Below are 13,000 nucleotides of genomic sequence, written 5' to 3'. Positions count from 1 at the left end.
AACAAAGGCTATTCTTCTCCTACCTTTAGATGTCTTCTCTGCACCGCTGTTCGGTATATAATCTGGTTTTCGTTGGTATGCAAATGAGTTCTCTCACAGCACTGGGAGCATCCCCAATACTGCGAGAGAATTCTCCAGCGCCATTTCCATCTTCTTCAGGAACAGGTCTTCTTCGCGTCTTCTTCCGGCGGAGGCTTCAAAATTGCAGGCCTTGGGCCTAGGGCAAAGCCGACTGCGCATGTACGCCAACCACAAGAAAATGGCTGGCATGCTCAGTCAGCTGCCCGAGGCCTAGAAGTTTGAAGTCACCGCCGGAAGAATACCCATTCCTGAAGAGGATGGAGGCGGCACTGTAGAGAACTCATTTGCATACCGATGAAAAAAGGATTATATACCAAAGGGTGGAGCGGAGAAGACATGTAAAGGTAGGAGAAGAATAGCCTTTCTTAAGGCTATTCCTATGTGGTAGGCAGAAAAAATTGAGTTTTAATGATAGGATCCCTTTAATGTTGATGGTTATGGCTTACAGCCAAGGCAAACCCAAGAGTCATTATCTCAGAAAATTATAATATTATATAAGACCAATTGTTAAAAAATTATTTAACACAGAAATATTGGCCAAATGAAAAGTCTGTCCACTAAATACCCTCAATACTTAGTGGGGGCTCCTTTTTCATGAACAACGGCATCAATGTGGCAATGTGGCACTGTCGAGGTGTTATGGAAGCCCAGGTTGTATGATAGCAGCCTTCAGCTCGTCTGCATTGTTGGGTCTGGTGTCTCATCTTCCTCCTGACAATACCCCATAGATTCTCTATAGGGTTAAGGTCAGACAAGTTTGCTGGCAAATCAAGCACAGTGATACTGTGGTTATTAAACCAGGTCTTGGTACTTTTGGCAGTGTGGACAAGTGCCAAGTCCTGTTGGAAAATTAAAATTTAATCTCCAAAAAGCTTGGTGGCAGAGGGAAGCATGAAGTGCTCTAGAAGTTCCTGGTAGATGGCTGCATTGACTTTGGTCTTGATAAAACACAGTGGGCCTACACTAGCAGATGACATGGCTCCCCAAACCATCACTGATTGTGGAAACTTCACACTAGACCTCAAGCAACTTGGATTGTGCAGCCTCTCCGCTCTTCCTCTAGAGTCTGGGACATTAATTTCCAAATGAAATGCAAAATTTACTTTCATCTGAAAACACCTTTGACCACTGAGTAACAGTTCAGCTGTTTCTCTCCTTAGCCCAGGTAAGACGCTTCTGGCGTTGTGACACTTGTAGCCCATGTCCTGGATACGTCTGTGTGTGGTATCTCTTGAAGCACTGACTCCAGCAGCAGTCCTCTCCTTGTGAATCTCCCCCAAATTTTTGAATGGCCTTTTCTTATCAACCCTATCAAAGCTACGGTTATCCTGGTAGCTTGTGCACCATTTTCTACCACACTTTTTCCTTCCACTCAACTTTCCATTAATATGCTTTGATATAGCACTTTTTTGTGGCTTACCCTCCTTGTGGAGTTGTCAATGACTGCCTTCTGGACATCTGTGAAGTCAGCAGTCTTCCCCATGTTTATGTTGCCTACAGAATAGGGTTGATCCGATCATGAGATTTCAGGATCGATTTTAAAATCTGATTTCCGATTATTTTCCAGCCGATCCCGATCGTGAAATTTGCTCGCTCGCCGATCGGGATCCGATCTTTTCTGATCCCAATTGTTCAACCCTAGTCAATGCTTCTCTATGGGAAAAGTCACTTCTAGGGTAGAGCCGATCTTGAGATTTAAAAATCCGATTTCCTATCATTTTCCAATCGATCCCGAATGTGAAATTTGCTCGATCACCGATTGGGATCCAATCTTTTCCGAGCCCGATCACTCATCCCTACTACTGAACCAGACTAAGGGAATTTTTAAAATGCTTAGGAAGCCTTTACAGCTGTTTTGGGTTAATTATTCTGATTTTCTGAGATAATGATTTTTGGATTTTCCCTGGCTGTAAGCTATAATCAACACCATTAACAGAAATAAACACTTGAAAACGTTCATTCTGTTTGTAATGACTCAATATAATATATGGGTTTCATTATTTATTTAAAGAAATAAAATGACTTTTTGATGATATTCAAATTTATTGAGATACAGCTGTAGTTGTATAGAGGGCCTCCAGAATGAATTTTAGTGGTGAGTCCTAGGCACCCTAGTTCGACACTGCATAAACCTGATATAAAAGGATCTTGATTTGTTAAAGGTAGCCGAAGACATTACAATTTGATGTATAACACAACAATAAAATACAATATTGTAACAATATAAATCTTTATATCCATGGTACCGGAATAAACATTTCTTTCTTTCAACCATAAGAACACGTTTTAGTCATTTATTGCTGCAGGTGATCTGATTTCCTGAATCGCTACGAGGCCCTTGGATAATATTGAAGGTTGGTTGTCAGTACAAGATGAAATGTGTAGAAAACCATTTGACGTCTTTGTAAAAAGGACACTTTGTTAATCTGAAATTATCATGTTCTCATCAAATCTTTTATCATTTTTAATGGAAATCATTAGTCTTTGAATGGCAAATTGCATTCTTGGTAGACAGGTGTCCCTGAACATAGCCATTGTCTGTATTTGTTTAATGATTAACATTGTCAATGCTATTATTGATGAATGTACCGATTACTCTGCATGGCCATGGCATTGTGAGTGGATACATTACATTTTTCTTACAGTATATGTCATTTTTACTTGGTCAGTATCTGGTTCTTTAAAAGGGAAAAACACTGCACCCTTTATCCAGAAATACCACCACTTATGTTTGAGATAGCAGCTCAGTCCCAATAAAGTTATTAGGTATGAGTTGTACATTTCTATTCTGTCCAACCGCTTAGGCTAAACCCCCACATTACAGAAACACATTTTTGGCAGTGTAAAAAAATACTGCATTTTATAATACCACCAAAGTGAGGCTAAACCCCACGTTTCGGAAATGCAACATTTTCAGTACCAGCAAACTGAATGAGATTGTGGCTAATCCTATCTACACATTGCAGAAGAAAAAAAAACCTGGGGCAAAGCTGGGGTGTTCTCTACAAGTTTAATAAGGGAACAAAATCTGCAGAAAATCTGAAAAAACACAATGAAAAATGCTGTAAAAACAAATACAAATGCCTCTGGGAGGGAGTATAATGCTTCCTATATTTTTCCCATTCCCATTTCCTGCAGCAAAATCTGCAACAAAAAAAGCTACCTTTCTGCAACATATCGAAGTGCAACTAAAAATACTGTGGAAAACAACTCTAGCAGGACTTCATCGTGTTTATTTCCGCAGCATTTATTTTTTGCATTTTTGCTGAATTTCTCTGCGAATTCTTCCGTTATTATACCTATAGAAGCACATGTTCCCGCAGGTATAATTGTTTTTCTGAAACAGATTTTTTTCTGCAATGTGTGAATGGGATTATCTAGCATCTTACTTGTTTTGCAGATACTCTAAAACACAGCAGTGTTTGCCGTGATGTTTCTGCAGCGGCAAAAACACTGTGTTTTTGCAATGTGGGACTTTAGCCTAAGGCTGAGGCCCCATGTTGCATAAATGCAGCTTTTTTTGTTGCAGATTTTGTTGCATTTTTTTGAGCCAAAGCTAAGACTGGCTACAAAAGAAATGGGGAGTATATAGGAAGTTCTTATACTTCTACCTTCTGCTCAATCCACTCCTGGCATTGGCTCAAAAAAACGCAGCAAAATCTGCAAAAAAAAAAAAAAGCTATGTCTCCTCAATGTGGGGCCTTAGCCTAAAGCTGTTTTATGGCAGGGAGTATAGAAGGTATAGAATGCATTGAAATCAAGCAATAAAGCAATATTCACTGATCCCCACACTATTCCTGTTGATCCTTCTCGAAACACAGGATTGGGTAAGTGGGCAGGAAATAGAAGCCAGGATAACCCTGGAATGGAAGAAGCAGCGAGTTAAACTGGAAATCTATGCCAGTTCCTATCTGGCGTAGATCTCCATTTTGGCATACAGAGGAGCACCTGAATTACAAAGAGGATGGCGCGCCAGGGTGAAACTCCCCCTTAATAAATCTGCCGTTATGTGTATATTTTTCTACAATCTGCTGTAACGTTTGTGCAGACAGAACCACAAAGGGTGCCAAGGTGTGAGAAGATGAGATGAGACATAACCAATTTCCCAGACAACATTCATTCGCTGCCAGTTTTCTTGGTTACTGTACATTTCCCTGGGTAGCATGGCACATTGACAAGGATCTGATGTGCATTTCAACAAGAAGAAGAAATGGCTGCCTACTGTTTCATCGCCTTTTAAAGCAAACACTTTTATTAGAAGGATGAATAAACCTCCAAGGTTTATAAGTAGTTGTAACAACAGAGGCAATAAAATAAATATATAAAAAAAAAAACATTTACAAGATTCAAAATGGAAAATAAGTCGGCATAGTTATTGGAAGTATTGGAGCAATACATAAGCCTCTAATGTACACAAGTAACACTGCTTTTATTGTTGGCAAGTATGAACTTTCCGATATGCGAAGATTTCCGTAAAGCTCATCTGTGAGTCTAGAATATCAATCTACGACATGTTTGAACAGCATTAAAACTATAGGGTAAGGATATGATAAAAAAAAACAAAAAAACACATCTTAAAAAAAAATGGTATATGTTGAGGCAAAGAGCATTAACAAACATATCCTACCGATCTCAGAAAATATTACAACAGAGCAAGTGTGCCAGGTAGAAGTATACACCAGACTACTTCGAAACGGCAACGTTGTATTGTAGGAGTACTGATAAAAGCTGCACACTGGGCCTACCATGAACTCCAGGACTACAGAAGCCATGAGCTAGTACAGAAAAGCCTTGATTCCGGCACAGGATCAGTGAAGGGCTTGCAACGGCTGCCCATTTTACTACAGCCCCAGCTACCCACAGAATTCACTACTAGGGGTAGCTTCTGACAATGCATTGGTGCCTGCCCCTACTTCTAAGATAGTCATCGCTATAACCTGGCAACAGGAGGAGCTAGAAATTCCCCGATTCCTTGCTTTCCTACACTTTGCAGCATTTTTTTTTCTACATATTAATGAAACCATTTCTATGTATATGTATTCACACTGTAAAATTGCTTTTAATATTTTCTCATCTTCTATTTAAATCTATAGGTCCAATGAGCCTTACTTTATCTCTAGTATTTGGAGAATGTAAATGACTATAAAACTATCCATAGAAAAAGGACCCTTAAGAGCTTTTACATTCTTTTTTTTTTATTATTTTATTTTATATATAAACTTTCTGAAACACTTTTACATAAATTAACTCCTCTGAGACTAATATTTGATGTACAGTAAATTGTAATTCCTATAAAAATCCATAAACAACTTGTTTCACATAATTTACAAAAAAAAAAAGGAAAAAAAAAACAGATTCCTTTGCTCGAACTTGCAGAGAATTCTACTTGCAATAATTTTTTTGTTCAAGGCAAACCATGTTAGCATTGTAAAATCTGTATTTAAAGTCACATGGTAGCGTAAGTCACTTGTGCCAATTATCGTCCTTGTCTGATTTAGAAAGCAGCACGGAAAAAGCAGTTGAGTCGTCTATAAACAGTAATTTTGCTCCACATCTCAAAATTAACAATGATATATACCACATCCTATGCAGAGAGAAAGAGAGAAATCGAGAAACTACTCTTGGTAAGCAAAGGTCAACATTTCAATAATATTCAGAAACACTGTACAGATATTCCATTTGATTCGTTTTTTGTTTTTTTTTCTTTTAATACAGTGCCTGGATGAACATCGATAGAGCCTACTGCAAAATCTATAGGCTTTACTCTCCAGTCCAAGTGCAGTGATATGCATATGTAAACATATTATCTTAAAGCAGATCACCTTTAAGGTCATTCATAAAAACAAAGGGGAGGGTGCCAACAGCATTTTCATTCCCCAAGAAGGCTCTTCTATTCACAGAGTCCAGTACAGATTGTGCTACAGAGAGGATATTTGAGCCAATGTAGAGTCTAAGCTCAAATAACTATGCAGCAAAACAGTTTCCGTCTCCCTTTCTAGAGGAAGCACAAGTGTTACGTCTCTTTGGCAGCCTCAGCAAGGCCGTTGTGTTACCTTTTTCCAATCTCGCTTTGTCTGAGAAACTGTATATTGTAAGAGCTGTCTGCTAATTCAGGGTATTGCTCCACAGAGAGTACATAGTACCCATCATATCCTTGTACTTTGCCAGCACTCAGCAGTTGTCTTTTCTCTCCTTCAGTCCACAACCTAGCACCTTCTTCACCATCTCTCACTCTCTGCTGTTCCCTGGCCCAGGCGTGAGACAGGGCCCTTTGTCGTGCTTGCTCTAGGATCCGAGCCTTCTCCTCGTCGAGCGTCATGCCGTAACGTACATGCAAGGCCAGGGCACCATACTGCATTTCCACGTCAGCAAACCTGCGAGTTCTTCCATTGACTACTGTGGTAGATTGGGAGACGGTTACATTGATACCGTTTTCTAAGGTTTTGCGGCCACTTGTCAACCTCAGGGTGGCGAGGTCGCTTTCAGGAGTAGTGGTTTTGATGAAATAGTGGGTGTCGCGACCTTCAATGGTGAAATGTAGGTTCTCCAGGTAGAAGGCAGAATTGAGAACGGCTGCGACCTTTATACAGTCCTCGTTTGCGATATTGAGAACGTTAGTGATGACCTTCCCTTGATTGACAGCCAGCATGACTCCTTTTCCGATCAGTGATTTCACAGTAGCAAACCATAGCCATGATTTCTCCTCTCTGGTTTTATGTCTGCTTATCTGAATTTCTGGGATTTTTCCGAGAGATAAGAAAGCCTTTGCCTGCCGTGATACTTGCTGTTGCACTCCAGAAAGTGGCTGAAAGACAAATAGTTAAATAGTAAATTATTTATTTGGAAACAAAAAATGCCATATAAATGCATTACATTTTGGACATGTTATTTCCTTGTTTTCTTTCTTCACAAGTCACTATAAAGTGTCACTGTGCAGCGTACTTTACTCTTATTTACGGTCAATAAGATTGAGTCATTTGACTTTTTCCCACCGTGCATTTGCTTTCTTTCTACTTACATTAGAAAAGTGTTTACAATCCAATGAATATGTTATAGTAAAGGCTGCGCATTCATCTTTATAAGCTTGTCTACCCAATATAAATACTGACATAAAAGTCAACTTATAGTAACAAGGAATAACACCTACCCCAAAAAAAGTCATTACATGGACTTAATCCAGGACAGAGGATTATATATGGACTATTAATCCATATCATGCATGGACTTAAAGTCAGAGGCTTCCAACATAGATATGACAACACACTGCTCCTGATTTCTATCTGGTTTCCCTCCTATCACTCTATCATCTGACAGTAACTTGGATGGGATGGTAATGGCACAATAAAAAGGGTGTAGAATGCGAAAAACATTGACGTAGTATGCCAGTCTTAATAAAGGTGCCAACAAGCGATGGACACAGCTGATCTACAAACTGGCATAGATTTCCATAACTCTTATCAGAAAATTGGCATGAGTTATAATAAATGTGTCAAGTCTAGGCAACCCCTGCCCCATTCCAAGCCCCACTCTGCCCACATTCAGGAAATATGATGAACAGGGCACATAATCTGGGTTGTATGTCTTTGCCCTATATATGTACTATACAGATACCTGATGGAGGGATTGGTAAATTCCCCCCAAAGTATCCCAATATCACAAGTTTCTCTGGACATTAATCTGGGCACAATCATGGGTCAATCATCAGTAAATTAACATTTGGAAGAAGGATATATTTAACCCTATAATGTTCAACCTTTAGCTAAGTGGTACTATGTTATTGCCATGGGCGAACGTACAAGTGTCTTATGCATCAGCTATACGATCCACCCTCAATAGAGGAAACAATAATAAATACCAAAATCTACTAGTGTAACATACTTTTACATGAAAAATAGAATTAGTTATGATTCCTTTCAGCACTCAGGTAATGATTTTCTCGACTACTCGACCAGGGGATACTAAAATTAGCATATGGTGCTCTTTAGAAACACATTAGCATATGCATCTTATAGATGTTCTTTATATAAGGAAGACAGATTTAATAACTTAAGGAACAGTCAGTATAGTTTTATGAAATATTGAAAATAGAGAGCGCAAAATCCCTTCCAGGCCGTCTCTTGTCTATGGATTCAGCATGTATGGAGTTAAAGTTGTCTGAATTAATATATAGTACTGGGGGAATTTTCACATTTGTTTTATTGTCAAAGTTTGATGGATAGTTCCCTCTGTCCCTGTTGCTAGTAGCCTGAAGCTAATGAAAAGCCCAGCAAAGTATTAATGCCAGTCACTTTTTTCTCAGTCATTAACACATAATGCATGTATCTGTTCACCAATTAAACTGACTGTCATCTGGAATTCTGCAATTAAATCTAACACCAATATTTCATTTTTCTGACAAGTGAAATTAAAGCCACCACTGTTCCCCATTGGCATTCTGCTTCTATCCTACCCAACATGCCATTTTTCTACTTTCAGACCAAAGTATTACATTAACATGGTGTAGAATTTGTGCAAATATATCGATCTTTATGTTGCTCGAGGATGTAATTTTGGAACAGAATGACTACATGGAGCAGTTACTGCTTATATTATATATACATAATATATAAGTATAACGTAAGAAGCTCTTAAGATGGCAAATGAACATCTGATTGCCATATCATGAAGGGCTTTAATACAGAGAATATACTGTAAGCATGAAATCTGGTTAAAGGAGAACAAAATTCATCTTCTGCATCATTTAAAGCTGCAGTTAGAAATTGTGGAGCTGAAGAAATTGCTATATATGCCGAGGTTATAGGCTCTTGAAGACTATTACAGGCTCCCTTTAAGGTTGCCATACATTGTTAGATTAACATGAATTGAAGCTGTCGATTTAATGTGTATAGAATTGCCCCAGCTTTCTCCTGATGTCAGATATTGGGGGGAGAAGACTCAGCTTTCATGGATAAACATGTCCAGTCTTTTTTCGTTCTCAGAGAAGATACACTGCTGCTAGATATGTCTGGTACCAGCTAACTACCCTATCCGTGTAATAACCATGTGCATGTTGGCCCAAATCAAGCACACCTATGTATGGGATTGGTATGTGGAAGTAGCAGTCAGCTGACACTTACGTACTTTACTAGGAGAAAGGACGCAATGGAATAGACTTGTGTAAGGACTAAATCAAGTAGGTGTGTCTTATACATTTCTGTTACATTTACATCTGGTGAAAAGGCTAAGTTTATTCTTAAAGAGGTTGTCCCAACTCATGGATCCTATACTGCTAGCTTATGTAAATTGAAGACTTTTCCTAAATATATTGCTTTAGAAATTCTGCTTTGTTTGCCTGCTATGTGACCATATTCCTCCCATTGTTTACCATAACCATTGATCTATAGGACAAGTGACGTAACTCACTCACTCTTGCCGGCAGGACAATCGTCAAGCTAATTGCAGTTTGCCGAGTCTGTTATTTCTCTATGTAAACACACAGATAACACAGAGTTCATTCTGTACAAGCATCTGCATATTATCTGATCTGTATAAGTGTTGTGTGTCTTGTTCAGCAGGAGGGAGGAGGGGGGGAGAAATACAGGAAGTGAGTATAAGACACTGCATACAGCCTGCTGATACACTGAGTTGGGAAAACCCCTTTAAAATAATTTGTGCAGAAATGTATAGACATATTGTGTTCATTAATACAGAATAAAGTGTATAAGAGCATAAGGAACATATCTACATGGGTAACATGAAACTCCTGACCCCATTGCAAAATCTATAACAGGACCCCCACCTATGATGTCTCATTCATAACAATGTTCTCCGAGAGATTTTTTGGGTCTGTTTGTCTCTCCAATAACTGTAGGAGAAAACCCTTGGTCCAGTTCATGATACATAAGAAATAGCCCTTTTAATGTAAGTATTGAACCAGATGGGCTGTTCTTAATTCTTTATTCTCACTCTCCGTCTAGTTTTAGGGCACGTAGATACTGTACGTTCTCGCTCTGCATTCCTTCTCAGCTTCTGATGACAGGAAAATAAATCTTTTTAATAGACACTCTGGGCATTTGTTAGTTGGCTTGACTGGCTTTCAATTACACACTGGCCGATTTGCTCTGCATTGAGCATCCCAAATAAAATGAAAAGATGACAGTTTTGTATTCACTGCCTCTGATTCATAATATCACTCCACTGTTGGATTTTAGGCTTTTCATTAGGATACACTATACGCCTAAATCCAATTCTCTAACTCAAAGTGGATCTGCCAATGTGAGGAGAAAATTACTTAAAGGGGTAATCTTGTCAATATTAACATCTAATGTGTCATAGATACATGTTTACAGATGACAATAGTAAATCTGTGATCACCACTAGTTTCTAGAACCCTTCGCTTACAACCTATGTCAGCTTCTCAGTTGCAGATATCTCCAGGCACTAGCCTAGGGGTCTTTATTCATCCTGAGAAAATACATTTACAGGCATTTATTTACATGCTGTATATCTATGACGTAGCAGAAGATTGGGTTAGACTAGATTCTGACATTTAAAGGTGTTTTCCATGTAAAAGAATTGATGACCTATCCTTAGGATGTTATTAAAGATCAGTAGGGTTCTGACACCTAAGATCCTGGTCGATGACCTGTTTAAAGACGCCGTAGCATTCAGGTGTGGGCTGTAGCCTCTTCACTACTTACCAAGCACAACACTGTACATTTGCACATTGACAGTGCTTGGTATCACAGTTCATGTGACCAATGACCATGATGTCATTTGGTCTGTGAAGTGGCCACTTCAATGCTGCCACTTCAGACACCTGACGTCAGACTGGTGTCGAATTCCCATGGATCTTCAACTGATGACTAGCCTAAGGAGAGGTCATTAATAGAAATGAGTGAACCTTGTTCGGATCAGCCAATCCGAACAGCACGCTCCCATAGAAATGAATGGAAGCACCTGTGACGCTGACTTTGCCGGCGGCCGGCCGGCGTCACAGGTGCTTCCATTCATTTCTATGGGTGCGTGCTGTTCGGATCGGCTGATCCGAACAGTGTTTGCTCATCTCTAGTCATTAACCAAACAATCTTGGAAAACCCCTTTAAAAATGATCTTTCATGTCCTCAGGCACAGGTAGTTTTATATACTGCTAGAAAGCCAACAGTGCGCTGAATTCAGCTCACTGTCGACTTTCCCATTATGTGCCCCAGGGGAAGAGATATTGGTACAATTATTGATGGCTCTTCACTGTCAGATGGGCGTTTCTGACAGTCTAGCTTGGAACGCCCCTCCTGACAATACTGTCTGTAGCTCTATACTGTCAGAGGAGGCGTTCCTTACCACCCAGCCATGACACTGAGCAGTGAGTAGCGCCACCCAGTAACAGTCTATGAACAAGTACAGTCAGGAGAAGGGAGAGGAGGCATTCCTCACTGCTCAATGTCAAAGTGATTACAGCCGGAGCAACACAGTGGCTCAGTGGTTAGCAGTGCAGCCTTGCAGGGCTGGAGTTCTGGATTTGAATCCTGCCAGAAACAACATCTGCAAGGAGTGTGTATGTTCTCCCAGTGTCTGCGTGGATTTCCTCCCATTCTACAAAGACTGATCCTACTGATCCTACTGATCCTACTGATAGAGGGAAAAAAAGTACATTGTGATCCCTATAAGGGGTTCACAATCTCCATTAAAAAAAAGTGATAACAGTCAAAGTGTTACAGTCATTTGATGTCTGCATCTTCAATTCATGGATCTGAGGACTTCTGTCATGTCACTCTGTTGTGCCAAAAGTCTTATCAAACATTATTTACGATTGAAAATATCATCCATAATTAAAACAAATGCAAGCAGAAATCTTACCGGTACATCATCCCATTGCTGACTCTTCATGAGCTCATAAGATGGTTCTGATAAATCGACTTTGGGATGCTGAAATCCAGGAATGGAATTGTGTAGATAAAACCCAAAGGTCATCAGCCAGCTGTTGATATCTACAGAAGAACGTAAAATTGCTAAATATTATATTGTACAAAATCTCATGAAAAAAATGGAAAATAGAATAAACAGCCAGCTGGAAAAAAGAAAACCCAGATGCAACATACTGTATAAAGATGATATCATGATCTGTATCCAGGTCCGTAAACCTACACGGCAGGAGAGGTATCCACTATGTAGGTGATTATGTTTCTACATATTTAGAGATAGTTAGAAATAACATACTTATCTACAAGAGGACATATTGAAGTGTAACCCTCAAGAACCACATCTAGCTGTCTGGCTGCAGATAATGTGGTATGGAGGATGAAGTAAGACATAGGGTTAATCTATCACGTGTGATCAAACATGTCACTTTCTCTGTATACACCATTAAAAACACACACACACACACACACCGGTGTCATTTCTTTGACAACACAATCTAGTTTTGGACTCATCAAAAGGAATGGTAAATTGGCATTTCCTACAGACAGGGTACCAGCAGAGGCTCAGGTGGCCGCCGACTTGCCGCTGCTTTTCTCATCCACCTAAGGTTAAATAACCTGTGATAAACCTTTAGTCAAAGGAATGGGAAGCTGCTTGTTTCCAATACACCTTTGTCAGGAGGAGGGCATCTCATTTCTATGGTTAATAGAGAGCATTTTCCCCACTGCGGTGTGAATTAAAGGAATTCTTCATGAAGGCAACATTCTAGAAGAGCTGACTGCCAAGACTCTCAGAAATTCTCATTTATACAGCATTTTATTCAATTATCCTCCCTTCACAGCAATACAGAGAAAGGCAAAATCACTTATGGAAGTAACAAAGCTCTGCATAACTTGTGAAGAGCAAAAAAATGAAATGTCACTTGCTTGTATTAGAATGGTTTTAGCTAAAAGATCAAAGCTTTAGTAAAGGCAGGGTCTACTCTGACCGGGGGTCTATATAACCTAAGTTGTAGCAGCTC

The 13,000-nt window shown here is 39.5% G+C and overlaps 1 protein-coding gene across 19 annotated transcripts in view; it reads right to left on the bottom strand.

Moving 5' to 3' along the window:
* Nucleotides 1-4,197: 4,197 nt before the first annotated feature.
* The window catches only part of TENM3 (teneurin transmembrane protein 3), a 949,896-nt gene continuing 941,093 nt past the window's right edge, over nt 4,198-13,000 (bottom strand). For 17 of the 19 annotated variants that reach the window (XM_075258516.1, XM_075258530.1, XM_075258522.1 and 14 more), the window contains 2 exons: nt 11,917-12,047; nt 4,198-6,886 (listed from right to left, as the gene is read on the bottom strand). In XM_075258516.1, the coding sequence (XP_075114617.1) occupies nt 6,131-6,886; nt 11,917-12,047 (887 nt within the window). In that variant the 3' untranslated portion in view covers nt 4,198-6,130. The remainder of the gene's footprint in view (nt 6,887-11,916; nt 12,048-13,000) is intronic. The other 2 variants (XM_075258564.1, XM_075258648.1) reach the window with 1 other exon arrangement.

The sequence above is a fragment of the Leptodactylus fuscus genome, chromosome 1 (assembly GCF_031893055.1).
Source record: "Leptodactylus fuscus isolate aLepFus1 chromosome 1, aLepFus1.hap2, whole genome shotgun sequence".
Classification (NCBI taxonomy): domain Eukaryota; kingdom Metazoa; phylum Chordata; class Amphibia; order Anura; family Leptodactylidae; genus Leptodactylus; species Leptodactylus fuscus.
The sequence above is the reverse complement of the archived record's forward strand: the minus strand, read 5'-3'. Positions and strand labels throughout refer to the sequence as shown.